The sequence below is a fragment of the Anomaloglossus baeobatrachus genome, chromosome 1, assembly GCF_048569485.1.
Source record: "Anomaloglossus baeobatrachus isolate aAnoBae1 chromosome 1, aAnoBae1.hap1, whole genome shotgun sequence".
NCBI lineage: Eukaryota > Metazoa > Chordata > Amphibia > Anura > Aromobatidae > Anomaloglossus > Anomaloglossus baeobatrachus.
In genome coordinates, this window is record NC_134353.1 from 489,511,173 (window position 1) to 489,525,426 (window position 14,254).

The following is a 14,254-nucleotide window of genomic DNA, read 5'->3' on the forward strand; positions in this document are numbered from 1 at the left end:
ATCTATCTATCTATCTATCCATGTATCCCTGTATCTATCTATCTATCTCTTTTCCATCTATGTATATGAATATATCACCACTAGATACGTATATGTAGTGCTCCTGAGATACTTATTGCAATAGAGTTGTGCTTGATATTTGACACAACTTATGTCCTTTTACTATGTATTTTCTCATTTTTTTTCTAATGTTTTTTCAGAAAACTGCTTAAAAATAGTTTCCTTACCTATTCAGCACTGCTACACCTGTATATGGTTGTTGAACTAAAACTCCTAGGACCAGTTTCACTAGAGCGTAGTACGGGACCATTTCGGAGACCATATCTTGGCCCGACCAGGCGTCTATTACCCAAATCAGCAGCATCATAGTCGCCCGTAATGCTGTGAGCTTGAACCAGCAGTCGGGCCAAGATTTGTGGTAATAATATTGGCCGAGCAATGGGTCTGTATATCATTTCTCTCTAGATGGCCTGTTCTTGACAGATCATACATTCACACTCATGGGTTATTTGCAGTATATCATTTTTGCTCTGTAACTGATAGGAGCAGATTAAACAATGAACAAAATGACAACAGTTTGTACAAGTTTGCATCGGTTTTAATCAGTTTTTTTCAATCTGACAATTTGAGTAAACATGATGAATCCTGTAAAAAAAAAAAAAGTCGTAACTGAATTGATGAAGACTGATCAAACTGATGCACCTTGACATGAGTTTCAGCTAAAAAGAGATGAATGTGCTGTGAAATATTGGAATATATTATAGCTTGTAATAAATAAATAAATAGACAAATAAATAAATAGAACTTCACTTTTAGAAGGTTCCTTTTGCGCTGCATATTTTGCTTATCTTCCATCACCCCCATGGACAAGAAGAAAGCTCCTATCAGAGGTATATGTCTGGATTTATGTCCTTTTTATACTGACTGGAACAGAGCAGTCATCTGCATTATCCCATACAGTGGCATTCAGTATAAAAAGTATACTGGACGGTATTTTTTTTGCAAAGAAGTCCTACGGGTGATGGAAGCATAGTATGGCATCTGTCACAGCCTTGAATTATACATATAGTTAAGGAGCTCATTGATTAATGCTATGGAAAAGCGCCTAACAAAAAAAACCCATGCTGCAAAAATGCAAGTGTGAACCCAGCCGTAGACTGGCGCTCCATTGCGACTTTCTAACTCTACCTAGTGGCATGTCCGGTCCACAGGAGTGCACATGGTAGGGTTTTCAAGCCAAAGCCAAGAGACGTCTCAGTCTATTCTTCTCATTTATGATCCATTCTGGGCTTTTGCTTGAAAAACTGCATAAAAAAACATGAACCTGGAAACGTTCCTTGTATGTAACTCAAAGTATCCCTCTGCACTGCAGCTGGAGCTTGACTGGCAGACCTGGAGAATTGCACCACAAAAACACAGAGTGGAGCGTTAGTCTACCAAGACTTCATTGGCAAGAAATTGCAGAATTTCATCCCACCATGATTTACAGATTAAACAGATAAAGATCTAGATAGCTTGGTTTATTTCATCCCGGGCTGCCTTTTACCCAACTCTAGATGGAGAAGTGACAACACACACTCCATTACGGTCTATGGGAGATATGATGGAGCCATGCACAGTTTAGCAGCCTGTTAGCACTGCATTGACAGAATTGATATGCTGACAACCGCAGAACGTGGACATTCCCTCACTTCAGTAGGGTTCAATCCTTCGCCAGTAGCCAAGTCTGAGTATTTCATCATGGAAGGAATTGCTCGTTACACACTTTCTCTAATTATTAACCGTTAGGTGAAACAATACAACCAGACTGGATAGGGGGAGGATAAACCAAAATCTGCATCGATTGATGGTATGATACTATTGACCTCCGATAACCAAGGAAGTGACAAGACTTCATCATCATTCATACCGAAAGCGCGGTCCAAACCCAAGTGTCAAGCAATAAGCAATAATTCTGGGAAGCAAAAGCACTTGACAACAACACATCTGAATAGTTCAGCCCACATAACGTGATCGGCTGCCAAGCCAACATAGACACGGACCTTTATTAACTCATTCTGTGCTGCGAGGGTGTGAAACAATCAGCAGGACCCATATACCTTACAACCTCCCATGCATGGACACCTTATTCCCCAGGCTACTGCTCTTTAGCACAGCACAGAAACCATCCTGCACCAGATTGAGCCAAAATGCTCTGTGCAATTTGTCCGTTACTTGCTTTCAAATCTTAATTTGAGACATTTGCTTTGCTTTCTTGAGATAAAAAAAAGAAAAAAATGATTTGATGATTCATTAATAGGGAAAAAATTGTAGGAGGATTGACATTACCAGAAGCATTTACTGATAAAATCTTGAGATTTGATAAAGATGAGTAATCTCATCAGACGTGAAATAAAAAGCCTATTTATACTGACATAATAATTTTGTAGCTAGACACTGTAACCATGGCAATAGTGACGAATACCAAAATTTAGATTTACACTGGTATGACAAAATAAATGTGAAGAGGAGGAAATACTGATAGATCCGGATTCTATGCACTGACTCCACACATGGAAAAGAATGGGTTCAGTAGGAGTCAGCGAGGACAGTGCATCTCTTAGGGCCACTAAGCACACACACCCACACAATGTATGTTATACACACACACACACAATGCATGTTACACACACACACACACTGCATGTTATACACACACACACACACACACTGCATGTTATACACACACACACCCACACAATGCATGTTATACACACACACACACACACACTGCATGTTATACACACACACACACACACACTGCATGTTATACACACACACACCCACACAATGCATGTTATACACACACACACACACACACTGCATGTTATACACACACACACATACACACACACACTGCATGTTATACACACACACACATACACACACACACTGCATGTTATACACACACACACATACACACACACACTGCATGTTATACACACACACACCCACACAATGCATGTTATACACACACACACACACACTGCATGTTATACACACACACACACACACACACACACTGCATGTTATACACACACACACACACACACTGCATGTTATACACACACACACATACACACACACACTGCATGTTATACACACACACACCCACACAATGCATGTTATACACACACACACACACACACTGCATGTTATACACACACACACATACACACACACACTGCATGTTATACACACACACACACACACACACTGCATGTTATACACACACACACACACACACACTGCATGTTACACACACTGCATGTTATACACACACACAAACTGCATGTTACACACGCTGCATGTTATACACACACACACCCACACTGCATGTTACACTCACTTCATATTACACACTGCATGTTACACACACTGCATGTTACACTCACTTCATATTACACACTGCATGTTACACACACTGCATGTTACACACACACACACACACTGCATGTTACACTCACTTCATATTACACACTGCATGTTACACACACTGCATGTTACACACACTGCATGTTATACACACACACACCCACACTGCATGTTACACTCACTTCATATTACACACTGCATGTTACACACACTGCATGTTACACACACACACTGCATGTTATACACACACACACACACACTGCATGTTATATGCATGTTATACACACACACACACTGCCTGTTATACATATACACACTGCAAGTAACACACACACACAGTCTGTTACACACACACACACACACACTGCATGTTACACACACACACTGCATGTAATACACACAAACACTGCATGTTATACACACACACACACACACACTGCACGTTACACACACTGCATATTACACACACACTCCATGTTAGACACAGACACTCTGTGTTATACACACACATTGAATGTTATACACACACTGCATGTTACACACACACCGCTTTTTATACACATGCACACATAAACACTGCATGTTATATACACACACACTCCATGTTGTTACACAAACGCGCGCACTGCGCGTTACACACACACACACACACTCCATGTTACATGCACACACACATTCCATGTTCTACACATACTGCATGTTACACACACACACACACACACACACACACACATCCCCTTTCATCCCTTACCACACATTGGCTATGAGCATTGCCCGGACACAACCTCTTAGACATTGTGCTAGTCCTTTCTGTGGTATGTCCCTGTCCCATTTGCAGGCATCAATGATTGTCAGTGCAGATGATGGAGCAGAGGGCACATGGTTGCTGCTATGTGGTGGTTGTGCTGCTGCTGCACATCTCAGTAGCAGGGTAAATCTCATCGTATGGAGGAGGCTGCTCATTCGGTAGGGGGTAACAGTAGGGGTAGGATGGATTTAGGTCAGGGTCCATTGGGGAGTAACCAGGCAGCTCCAGAGAGGGGTGGCCACCACAATGTACCTCCACCCCTGCCTCATCAAACAGGTGGAACACCCCAACATTGATGTAGGATACCGTCTGGAAGGGGAAGTCCCCAGGGGAGAAGTCATGCTCTTCATTAGAAAAGATGGAGCCCCTGTTCTGCCTCTGGTAGCGCCTTCCCCCACATCTCCTCCGTCTCCTGCGGCGTTGCTGGGAGGATTTGTAGTTTTTTACTAGCAACAAGTTGATGAGCCCCAGCAGACACTCCAGGGAGTTAAAGATGGTGGAGATAACCAAGCCCCGCTGGTAATCCTTGAGCTTCTGGCACTTGGTGGTGCTGCTGCTGCCTGCCCCAGGTGTGGGCTGCTGCAGACAGAAGTGGGAGTACTTTCGTTCCACAAGTGACACAGTGTCCCCATCTATCACTGCCCCAGCAAAGGCGCTCAGCACCCCCAACATGAAGACCAGCACGCCGAGGAGGAGGAAGTTCTGGCTGCCGGGCTTACTCTCTCCAGAGGCGTCCTCCCGGCAGCACAGCAGGGCAGAGCCCAGCAGAGACAGGCCGGCGGAGAGCAGCAGCCCGGAGTAGAAGGCGCCGGCGGCCGTGCCCAGGCGGAAAGGCTCCCCCTTCAGCTCAGATCCCAGAGAGAAGCACTTCAGGCCCACGGCGGCGGCACTCAGGGCGCAGGCGAGCAGGAAGCAGCTGGAGAGCGCAGCGCAGGCTCCCCGGACTCCCCACTTCATCCTCTTCTTCCAGCACCCCTCCTCTCCTTCTCCGCTTCCTCCTCCTCCTGTGCTCCGGCCGGCTCTCTCTCCTCATCCTCCCGTGTCCTCCTCCCCAGCTGCCCTTTCCAGGAAGGAGGTGGTGGGGTCTGAAGAGGACATGCTTTAGGGAGAGAGCTGCATGCACCAAGGCTCCGCCGAGGATCCAGTCAGCAGCACAGCATCATGCAGCAGCGCGGGGCTCTCACTGCGCCTTCCCTGCCTCTGCACATTGCATTATCTCATAGCTCTCAGAAGAGAATTAAATATTGATGTGCGAGGGGGGCACACCGGCAATGTGCACAGGGACAGACAGCGAGCTGCCAGACTTTACACCAGCCACTCCGCTGTAGACTGGGAGGAAAAAAACAATCACTTAGCAGTTGATGTCATGAAGCCCACACAGAGCCGAGCCCTCCCCCAGAACTGCTATCTTTAACCTGCAGATCTTCAAAGCAGGGAAGAGGTTAATGGTGCAAGAGGCTACAGGAGCTGCCTCATCGTGTGGAGGCTGCAGTGTGAGCCCAAATCAGGGACCCTGAGCACCTCACATCAGGGACCCTGAGCACCTCACATCAGGGACCCTGAGCACCTCACATCAGGGACCCTGAGCATCTCACATCAGGGACCCTGAGCACCTCACATCAGGGACCCTGAGCACCTCACATCAGGGACCCTGAGCACCTCACATCAGGGACCCTGAGCACCTCACATCAGGGACCCTGAGCACCTCACATCAGGGACCCTGAGCACCTCACATCAGGGACCCTGAGCATCTCACATCAGGGACCCTGAGCACCTCACATCAGGGACCCTGAGCACCTCACATCAGGGACCCTGAGCATCTCACATCAGGGACCCTGAGCATCTCACATCAGGGACCCTGAGCACCTCACATCAGGGACCCTGAGCACCTCACATCAGGGACCCTGAGCACCTCACATCAGGGACCCTGAGCACCTCACATCAGGGACCCTGAGCACCTCACATCAGTGACTCTGAGCATCTCACATCAGGGACCCTGAGCACCTCACATCAGGGACCCTGAGCACCTCACATCAGGGACCCTGAGCATCTCACATCAGGGACCCTGAGCATCTCACATCAGGGACCCTGAGCATCTCACATCAGGGACCCTGAGCACCACACATCAGGGACCCTAAGCACCTCACATCAGGGACCATGAGCACCTCACATCAGAGACCCTAAGCACCTCACATCAGGGACCCTGAGCAGCTCACATCAGGGACCCTGAGCACCACACATCAGGGACCCTGAGCATCTCACATCAGGGACCCTGAGCACCTCACATCAGGAAGGCAGGGGTTAATGGTGATATTCCTCCATTAACTGTGTGCAGGATCTACTTACATGCTACAAAGACATGCAATGTACCCTAGACTTGCCATACAATAGTACCATGAGCTATGGGGGTGATGAATGGTCAGGTCAAAACTGCAATATATACTGTTGGTCCTACTGTGAAAGTTTTGTATTCTAAGTCAGTCCACAACAGTAATAATCTGTTTTACAGAACAGAGACAGCATGCTAAGTTTACAGGCCCAAGGCACTTACTGTACCAGAAAGCGGCATTTGCTGAATAACTGGATTGTAATGAGGATTACTGTGTGATACAACAGGGCTGTGATATTATCAAGGTGTACAAGATAATACAATGCAGCAGGTCTACTGTATGAAGTGAAAGCATTAGGAGTACTGATGAGCGGGCACTACCATGCTCGGTACTCGCAACTAGTGATGAGTGAGCACTACCATGCTCGTACTCGTAACTAGTGATGAGTGAGCACTACCATGCTCGGTACTCGTAACTAGTGATGAGTGAGCACTACCATGCTCGTACTCGTAACTAGTGATGAGTGAGCACTACCATGCTCGGTACTCGTAACTAGTGATGAGTGAGCACTACCATGCTCGGTACTCATAACTAGTGATGAGTGAGTACTACCATGCTCAGTACTGGTAACTAGTGATGAGTGAGCACTACTGTGCTCGGTACTCGTAACTAGTGATGAGTGAGCACTACTGTGCTCGGTACTCATAACTAGTGATGAGTGAGCACTACCATGCTTGGTACTCGTAACTAGTGATGAGCGAGCACTACCATGCTCGGTACTCATAACTAGTGATGAGTGAGCACTACCATGCTCGGTACTCATACATGGTAATGAGTAAGCACTACCATGCTCGATACTCGTAACTAGTGATGAGTGAGCACTACCATGCTCGGTACTCATAATTAGTGATGAGCGAGTACTACCATGCTAGGTATTCGTAACTAGTAATGAGTGGCACTACCATGCTTGGTACTCGTAAGTGGTAATGAGTGAGCACTAGCATGCTTAGTACTCATAACGAGTAGTGATGAGCGGACCCTACCATGCTCGGTACTCGTAAGTAGTAATGAGTGAGCACTACCATGCTCGGTACTTGTAAGTGGTAATGAGTGAGCACTGCTATGCTCAGGTGCTCAGTACTCATGAGTAGTGATGAGCGGGCACTACCATGCTCGGTACTCGTAAGTAGTGATGATTGAGCACTACCATGCTCGGTACTCGTAAGTGGTAATGAGTGAGTACTACCATTCTTGGTACTCGTAACTAGTGCTGCCTGAGCACTACCATACTCGGTACTCGTAAGTAGTAATGAGGGAGCACTACAATGCTCGGGTGCTTATAAGTAGTGATGAGCGAGCACTACCATGCTCAAGTTCCCCATTGACTTCCATTATACTCAGGTGTTCAAGTTGCACCCATCTGAGCATACAACTGCTGGTTACTAGTACCAAACTCCTGATCATGGTAGTGCTCACTCATCACTACTCGTTACCACTAACAGGCACCAGAGCATGATAGTAGTGATGGGCAGTCCGGCTCTTATTGATGATCCGGTTCCCATGGCTCCGCTCACCAAAAAGAGTCGGCTCTTTTGGATCTTCATGGATCCTTATTAAATGTGTTCACCCCAGGTGAACACATGTTTAAGAGGTTTTTTACACGCTTGAAACCGTGCCCACCCACTAACATAACCCCGCCCACTTGCAATGAGCCAATTAAATTGCAGAGTGAACGGGGTTTTGTTCAGGTGGGCAGGGTTTAGCCCACCAAGCACCCAAAGTTTACGCCCAGTGAGAGCCATTAAAAGAATTTAGTAGGTCTCTCTGGGGTGCTGGCTCCTGTCATCACAGCAAGGAGCCAGATTATTGTGTTGGATCGTTCCCAACTGACACATCACTACATGGTAGCACTCTCTCATCATTACTCGTTACGAGTACCAAGCACCCAGACATGGTAGTGCTCGCTCATCAGTACTTGTTACGAGTACCGAGAACCCGAGCATGGTAGTGCTCGCTCATCACTACTTGTTACGAGTACCGAGCACCCGAGCTTGGTAGTGCTCGCTCATCACTACTTGTTACGAGTACCGAGCACCTGAGCATGGTAGTGCTCACTCATCACTACTTGTTACGAGTACCGAGCAGCCAAGCATGGTAGTGCTCGCTCATCACTACTCGTTACGAGAACCGAGCACACGAGCATGGTGGTGCTTGCTCATCACTACTTGTTATGAGTACCAAGCACCCGAGTGTGGGAGGGTGAGAATGTATTTGTGACCTTTATTCACTGTGAAATGCTACAAAACATTTATTTAATGTTCATTGGATGCATTGTTATTCACCAGCCACAAGAGGCCGCTGTTTTGCATCTGCATTTAACTGTTTGGTTACTATAGCAATATCTCAACTGACTTCTCGACTGGACTTCGAGGGCTGAGGAGGCGGTGTGTGTGAGCTGCAGGAAAGGTGAGAGGTGTGCGTAACGGAAAGGAGGTGCCACAGAAATATTTAAGTGAATTGGATGAAGATTCGCGTTGGAGTTTAGCGAGGAGGACCGTGACGTGTGTGAGCGGCTTCCTGTGCCGGAGATCACAATTCTACAATTGCTGGCTATACTGGCTCACTGTGAGAGGATCTTCAGATCTCTTATTATGGCAACTGGACACCACAGTATTTGTGTACGGTAGCCTGGGCCCAGGACTGAGTGCACGCTACATTTATGTTTTGGTACCAAAACACCTATCTGTTCTGGTTAGGTCGACTATATACACACACAGTAAGACTTGCAGGCTCTGCTGTGTCAGGTGTCAGTTACATTTAGAACCTGGAAGGGACAGCGCCACCTGTTTGCATTAACTGTTGCTCTAGAAGATTTCCAGGACTGTGTTGCTGAGCTGTGTGGTTTTCCTTCCTACTTTTATCATCTGCCTTATCTGTGAGGCTTCAGCAATCAAGGGTATTCAGGGGGTTTATGGGATTTGTTTATGTTTAGGTGGATAAGTTGTAAACTCCTGTACTGCACCCCTGGTAGGGCGTGTTCACACTCACACAATTACTGCAGCTTCCCAAAGGGAATCTTTGGCATTTGGCAACTGTTCAGACAGTCCCTTGGTTAGGCAAAGGTTAGTGAGAAGGTGACATAAATCGCCATTACGGGTGGCGCAGCACAGGGGCATCGGCCTTCGGCTTTGTATTTATATTGTTCTGTTTTCTGGATGCCTTTCTGTTGTTGTAAAGTAAAGCAATCATTTATCAATCCAACTACCTAGACTCGCTTTCCTGGTGTGTGGTTTTGCTATATACTGGGTAGCCCACTCTATACATGACTTACACGAGCATGGTAGTACTCGCTAATCACTACTCGTTATGAGTACTGAGCACCCGAGCATGGTAGAGCTTGCTCATAACTAGGAGTACATGCCGACAATTGTAACATATTGTATAGTCTGATTCATGGGAAATAAGACATTTCAGCTACACACATCACTCCACAATATTAAACCCTATGCTTCTTGAATCTGAGAAATAAAGAGCAAAATTAATCTATTTTAAACTTATATCGTAGAATAGAATATGTACAGTATATACAAATATTCATTATGTAAAGGGCAGTGCTACTATTTTAGCTAACCTTAAGCCTGCTTTACACGGGACGACCGATTGTGCGATTTCACAATCGATCATACCTGCCCCCGTCGTTTTTGCGTCACGGGCAAATCATTGCCCGTGGCGCACAAACTCGTTTAACCCCCGTCACACGTACTTACCTTCTGGATGACCTCACTGTGGGCGACGAACGTCCACTTCCTGAAGTGGGAGGGATGTTCGGCGTCACAGCGACGTCACACAGCCGCCGGCCAATAGAAGCGGAGGGGCGGAGATGAGCGGGAAATAAATATCCTGCCCACCTCCTTCTTTCCGCATAGCCGGCGGGTGCCGCGGGACGGAGGTAAGCTGCTGTTCATTGTTCCCGGGGTGTCACATGGAGCGGCATGTGCAACCCCGGAAACGATGAGCAACCGGCGCCATTTTAATTAAACGAGATTATGAAACCGAGCGACGAGTACACGACTCACGATTTGTGAGCGATACTGCGTCGCTCGGAGGTGTCACACAGCCCGACGTCGCAAGCGATGCCGGATGTGCGTCACAAAAACCGTGACCCCAACGATCTATCGCACGATAGATCGTTTCGTGTAAAGCACTCTAAGGCTGGAGTCCACTTGTGAGAGATTCGCGCGAGTCTCGCATCGCATCACCCAGCACGGCCTGATGCTCTCCGGACAGGAGCTTCTCAGCTGCATAGAAATACATGCTGCCATCCCGCTCCTGTCTGGAGAGTGTGCGGCCATGTCGGGTGATGCAATGCGAGACTAGCGCGAGTCTCTCACAAGTGTGATTCTGGCCTTAATAGAAGGTTCCTTCTGACCGAACCAGTGTTATTGCGCTGTGTGTGTTTTACCCTGAAACACTGCAGTGTTTAAGAGAAAACAGTTTGAAAAGCTTGCCAAGGACTATGCTTCTCAGCTGACTAGTCCTAGAGGTTGGTACTAGGTGGCTTCTCCACGGGCTGTTCCAATTGACTGACAGGTTTTTCTTTATACACACAAAAAGGGAGAGACCAAGCATGTCAGAGCAAATCATGCACGGCTGCTAGTGTCTGAATCAGGCTGCTCATGGCTTGTCCCCTCACTGTTTTAACTACTTTATTTTTTTTACTATGTCCTCTCTGAAGACGCTTCCTTTGAGAATTCCAGTGCATGCTGAGATGCTCAAATGAGCTGTCATCTGGGGCAGAGGCTGCAGTTGTAAAGAGGCTGTTGCTCTAAAGAGGCTGCTGCTGTAAAGGAATGGAGACGCTTGTCTGCACATTTGAAGATTTTATAGTAATACAATGTATTGACCTGTTGTTGCACGCTCTTTAACTACTCGGTAACCTGCAATAGGTACCCTACAGTTCAAAAGTTTAGGGTCACTTAGATATTTCCTTATTTTTCAAAGGAAAGCACATTTTTTTCCAATGAAGCTAACATTAAACTAAACAGAAATACTCTATACATCTTCAATGTGGTAAATGACTATTCTAGCTTCAAACGTCTGTTTTTTAATTCAATATCTACATAGGTCCATTTCCAACCACTACCACTTCAGTTTTCTAATGGTACATTGTGTTTCCTAAGTGTGTTAGAAGGCTAATGGATGTTTACATATCCATTGAAAACCCTTGTGCAAGTATGTTAGCACAGCTGAAAACAGTTTTGCTGATTAGAGAAGCTATAAAACTGACTTTTTTTGAGCTAGTTGAGAATCTGGAGTGTTATGATCTGGTATCTGTGGACAATCACAAAAAATCCCATTAATCAAGAAAAAACAAAACCACAAGAGTAGTTGGAAACTGAGCTGACCGCAATCCCCTATCTATCAGACAAGACTAGATGTAGCAGTGGGATGTTCCTAACACACCTAGACACCTCGGCACTGCCTGAGAAACTTGCTACACCTCAAAGATAGAAATGAGGAATCCTAACTTGCCTTGGAGCAGTCACCAACGAAATGGCAAGCCCCCAACATGCAACAACGGTGATGTAAGAAATCACAATACACAGATAGAAAATATAGATTAGTAAAGGTGAGGCCTGACTTATTAGATACGACAGGACAGGACAAATATCTGACTGCGGCCAGCAAAAAACCCTGCAAAAAAATACCAAACTCCTGATAAAAAATTCTGACACCGCACGGTCTCTCCCACACTATATCAGGTACTCTTGTGCCAAACACTTTAGACAGAACTGCAGATATAATGGAAAGGAACAAAATCAAAGAACAAATAATATTCAAGTGCAAATAATCCAAACATGAACAAAGAGCAAGCTCCCTTTCTTATTTGGAGGAACTGACCTGCTCACAGAAGCAGAAAGATTCTGACATACAAGAAACCAAACACAGAACCAAATGGAATAAGCAGACACTACCATAAGTGCAATTTCAGCAATTAAACACAGAAACTAGCAAACTTATCTGAAGTAGATTCAAGCACAGAAGAAATGGGAGAAACTGAAGGAAAAACTCCCAGACATCTTCAGAAGAAGGCAGGAAGCATTACCACCGGCGGTCACCAGACAGAAAATGCTCTCCTAAATACACTAGGCTGATTTACAATAGGATTTCCTATATTCCCAATTAACTCCAAAACCTGTCTGGGTCACAGATTCAGACTTCAGCTCCATTACCATTCCTGACCACAAGCGGGAGCTCCACACCAGCACCCACTCGGATGACATTCACAACACTGGAGCATTACATTTGTTGGTTCCACAACTGAGCAACAAGACAAGTACATTAGAGTCTCTAGTTTGAGAAATTGATGCCTCACAGGTCCTCAACTGGCAGCTTCATTAAATAGTACTCGCAAAACGCCAGTGTCAACATCTACAGTGAAGAGGCAACTTGGGGATGCTGGCCTTCAGGGTAGAATGGCAAAGAAAAAATCATATCTGAGACTGGCTAATAAAAGGAAAAGATTAATATGGGGAAAAGAACACAGACAGTGGACAGAGGAAGATTGGAAAAAAAGTGTTATGGACAGACAAATCGAAGTTTGAGGTGTTTGGATCACATAGAAGAATATTTGTGAGATGCAGAACAACTAAAAAGATGCTGGAAGAGTGCCTGAATCATCTGTCAAGCTTGGTGGAGGTAATGTGATGGTCTGGGGTTGCTTTGGTGCTGGTAAAGTGGGAGATTTGTACAAGGTAAAAGTGATTTTCAATAAGGAAGAATATCCGTCCATTTTGCAATGCCATGCCATACCGTGTGGACAGCGCTTGATTGGAGCCAATTTCATCCTACAACAGGACAATAACCCAAAGCACACCTCCAAATTATGCATGTTTTTTTAGGGAAGAAGCAGGCAGTTGGTATTCTATCTGTAACGGAGTGGCCAGCCCAGTCACCAGATCTCAACCCTATTGAGCTGTTTTGGGGGCAGCTTGACCGTATGGTACGCAAAAAAGCCCATCAAGCCAATCCAACTTGTGGGAGGGGCTTCTAGAAGCATGGGGAGAAATATCTCCAAATTACCTCATCAAAATAACAGCTAGAATGCCAAAGGTCTGCATAGCTGTAATTGCTGCAAAGGGAGCATTTTTTGACGAAAGCAAAGTTTGAAGGAGAAAATTATTTCAAGTAAAAATCATTATTTCTAACCTCGTCAATGTCTGCACTATATTTTCTATTCATTATGCAATTCATTTCATAAATAAAAGAATGATTTTTCATTGAAAAGACAAAATTGTCTGGGTGACCCCAAACTTTTGAACTGTAGTGTAAGTAGCCTGTAGATGGGGTTAACAATTGGGGCACCCTATGGTGGGAGAAATTAAGTGGGCATAGTAAATTACTTCCTGTTAGTGAGCTGTTGAAAAGAACTGAAAGAGAAAGGTCTGAGATTTGAAGACCAGCATTGATCAGGGGGTTGTGTGTGAAGAGGAGACTGTACTTAGGTAACAAGTCCTGAAGCAATCGAGCATCAAGTGACAGAAGTAGTCCCACATCAGCAGGCAAATGGGGTGCCTACTGCAAGTGTCATCTATACTACATAAGAAGTTCAAGTGTAGTCAGATCTACAGGATCATAGTGAAGACTGGCAAGGCTGGGACACATTTTCTCCTATGAGAATGCAGTGGCACAATGAGATGAG

At 45.7% G+C, this 14,254-nt stretch overlaps 1 protein-coding gene across 1 annotated transcript; it reads right to left on the reverse strand.

The window, feature by feature from the left end:
* Nucleotides 1-505: 505 nt before the first annotated feature.
* TMEM271 (transmembrane protein 271) lies at nt 506-5,550 on the reverse strand. Its single transcript, XM_075315537.1, has one exon. It carries the CDS (start codon nt 5,177-5,179, stop codon nt 4,304-4,306), a length of 876 nt encoding a protein of 291 aa, XP_075171652.1. The 5' UTR covers nt 5,180-5,550; the 3' UTR covers nt 506-4,303.
* Nucleotides 5,551-14,254: the final 8,704 nt, after the last annotated feature.

Excerpts from the sequence above, each read along its gene's own strand:
- TMEM271 (XM_075315537.1), bottom strand. The coding sequence starts at position 5,179 with ATGAAGTGGGGAGTCCGGGGAGCCTGCGCTGCGCTCTCCAGCTGCTTC.